Source organism: Atta cephalotes (assembly GCF_000143395.1).
Source record: "Atta cephalotes unplaced genomic scaffold scaffold00032, whole genome shotgun sequence".
In the NCBI taxonomy this organism is placed as follows: Eukaryota; Metazoa; Arthropoda; class Insecta; order Hymenoptera; family Formicidae; genus Atta; species Atta cephalotes.
Genome location: NW_012130096.1, coordinates 2,070,752 through 2,073,316, shown reverse-complemented (window position 1 = coordinate 2,073,316; position 2,565 = coordinate 2,070,752). Strand labels below are relative to the sequence as shown.

Genomic DNA, 2,565 nt, shown 5'->3' with positions numbered 1-2,565 from the left:
CTTTGCTATATTCATGCTTACAGAGCATAGTTTAATATATAAAATTAAGATATCCATAATTATCTAGTATTATATTGCGAAACAAAAAATTATGTTGCTATCGTAACGATACTTTTATAAAAATAATAAATTACCTGATGCTCTTGTAATATTATTTTAGGAAAAATTCTATACAGAAAAAGTGTAATTATCTTCTTTTGAATCCATATTTCTTCCTTTCATAGAAGAGATCTGTCTTTGAACTTCCTAAGTTGACTATCTTGGGACATCCGTCTCTCTGAAAACACGATGTAAGATATTCAATTTGCGAATATACAAACTGAATACAAAACTTGTAAATATACAAAGTCTGTTATTTTCCACTGAACTTCTTGCGGTATTCCATATTGGAAAGAAAACGTCTGTTCCTGTAGATCAACTTTAATCTCTGTTTAAACTTTTATCTTTTTCTAATTCTTAAAATTAATAAAAAAAAAGATCGCAAAAAATCGTTTACAAAAATCTAATATTGATCAATATTAAAAGACAATAATTATTTATTTTAATTATTAACAACATTGTTGTTTAGTATTTCAATAAGTAATTAATTACTATCTTTCGAGGCATTGAGTGGCTTGCTCAGTGCGATTGACTCATGATTTGTAGAACTGGGGGTTCAATCCCATCTGCGTTCACATACACGATTTTTCATGTTAAGGAGTTGAAAATCCATCTGGTGATTAAAAAATCTTTTATCACTAGCGTCGTTCAGATCCCGCGTTAAATTGTAGGACACATATATATAGGCCCTTCAACAAAATTTTACATTATTTTAATTAGATTTCTTATATGCTTCTCTCTCGATTTAAGAATTAGATTCTGAAGAATATAATATACAGGTCCCATAAGTTTTGGTCAATCACTTTCATGTAGATAGAGCGAACTAAATTGAGTTGAGTTCTTTATTATTTTGCAATTTTTGCAATGGTTAATGAGATATTAATTATCAAAAATCGTTAAATATTAATTTTCAATAATTTCTTATTCAAATACTATTAAGTTTACAGAAAAACAGCAAGAGATAAAAATTATTTATTTTCGTCTTATAAAGTTCTAAGAATTTTTTCAGAATTTTTTAATATCATATTTTCTCATGGTAAAAATAAGAAAATGCAGTACTAAAAAGTTGATAAAAAATTCTGAAAAAGTGATTGGCAAAAACAAGACACTTTGTATACAATTGAAATTAAGTAAACCACATCCTATCACTATTAAAAAGAAAAGAAATACATACTTTACATTTAATTTTCGGTAATAATTTTACTATTAAGTTTCTATAAGAAGTTCAGCTGAAAAGAATAGACTAATCTAAGATAATTAGAAATAAAAGATTTTTTTAAATTTATTATTATTTATAATTAATGCATTATATGGAGCAAAATTGCATTTGTGCAATCGATGAATTAAAAGAACCTATACTTACGTCTTTCTCCTGTATCGTGCATTCTTTACAATAATACGCGTCCGACACGCCGGGACCACCGCATATCACACAACGTCCTTGATAAGAACCATAATTGCATTCGTCGCATATTCTAACTAAGGTGCACGGCCTCACGTAAGAATCACAAATGACGCATTTGCCGTCGCATTTTTCGCACAATCGACCGATGGCTTAATAAAAAAGAATAATTGTTAAAATATTTTGTTTTGACTTATAGGGATTGGACTCAATTTCAACTCACCGACTCCCGGTTGCTTGCGACAGAAGATTAAATCCGGATGATGTTTGGCCATGTTTACTAAATGCTGTTATTCACTCTTGAAACGAATGAGAAAACAATTATATTGACGTCTAAATGCTCGTTTAATGATTTCAGCTTTTTCTATCAATTTGTTACAATTTGTTGTCATCAAGAGATATCTCCTTTATTCTTGTACTTTCTGAACTGAACTGGTGCACATTGAACAGTGCAATAAGTTTGTTCTTTTCTGGTTCAGCGGATTTAATAGTTGAACGAGCGCTCGATGTTATTGGTGTATTCTTTTAGATCATCCAATCAGAATTTTAGATCTAAAAGAATACGAATAGCAGTGAGTTCTCACTCAGCTGTGAGTAGGATTGCATACACATTCTGTAAATTAATAGTAGTAGCGCCATCTGAATTTCTGTCTCAATTGCTCTTTATTTTTCTCTCTAGATCGTTTGTACACAAAGTATATATATATATATAAAATCTAAATATATATATATGTAAATAAAACTAAAAGAAATAGATTTATAATTGTAATGCAAAATGAAAAAAATGCAAAAATAAGAAAATATAAAATTATATAAATGTGGTATGATACAAATGTTATACTGTAAAAATATTTTTATTTAACGACTGCAACATATGCTTGTTTTCTTGCTAGATTGCGTTTTAGTAAATTATTAGAATTGCACCATATAGAACGCAGATTTCTAGCTAAAACGAAAGCAATCCAGCAATTATACATATCATTCAGTATTTAAGCGAGACTGACAAAATTGCAGATGTGTGTGTGTGTGTGTGTGTGTGTGTGCGCGACGTGTGTGTGTGTGTG

At 29.3% G+C, this 2,565-nt stretch overlaps 1 protein-coding gene across 1 annotated transcript in view; it reads right to left on the bottom strand.

The window, feature by feature from the left end:
* Nucleotides 1-1,776, bottom strand: part of LOC105621157 (PHD finger-like domain-containing protein 5A) — a 3,391-nt gene extending 1,615 nt beyond the window's left edge. The window contains exons 1-3 of the mRNA XM_012202625.1: nt 1,725-1,776; nt 1,463-1,653; nt 135-277 (exon numbers count right to left, since the gene is read on the bottom strand). Coding sequence (XP_012058015.1) covers nt 188-277; nt 1,463-1,653; nt 1,725-1,776 — 333 coding nt within the window. The 3' untranslated portion in view covers nt 135-187. The remainder of the gene's footprint in view (nt 1-134; nt 278-1,462; nt 1,654-1,724) is intronic.
* Nucleotides 1,777-2,565: the final 789 nt, after the last annotated feature.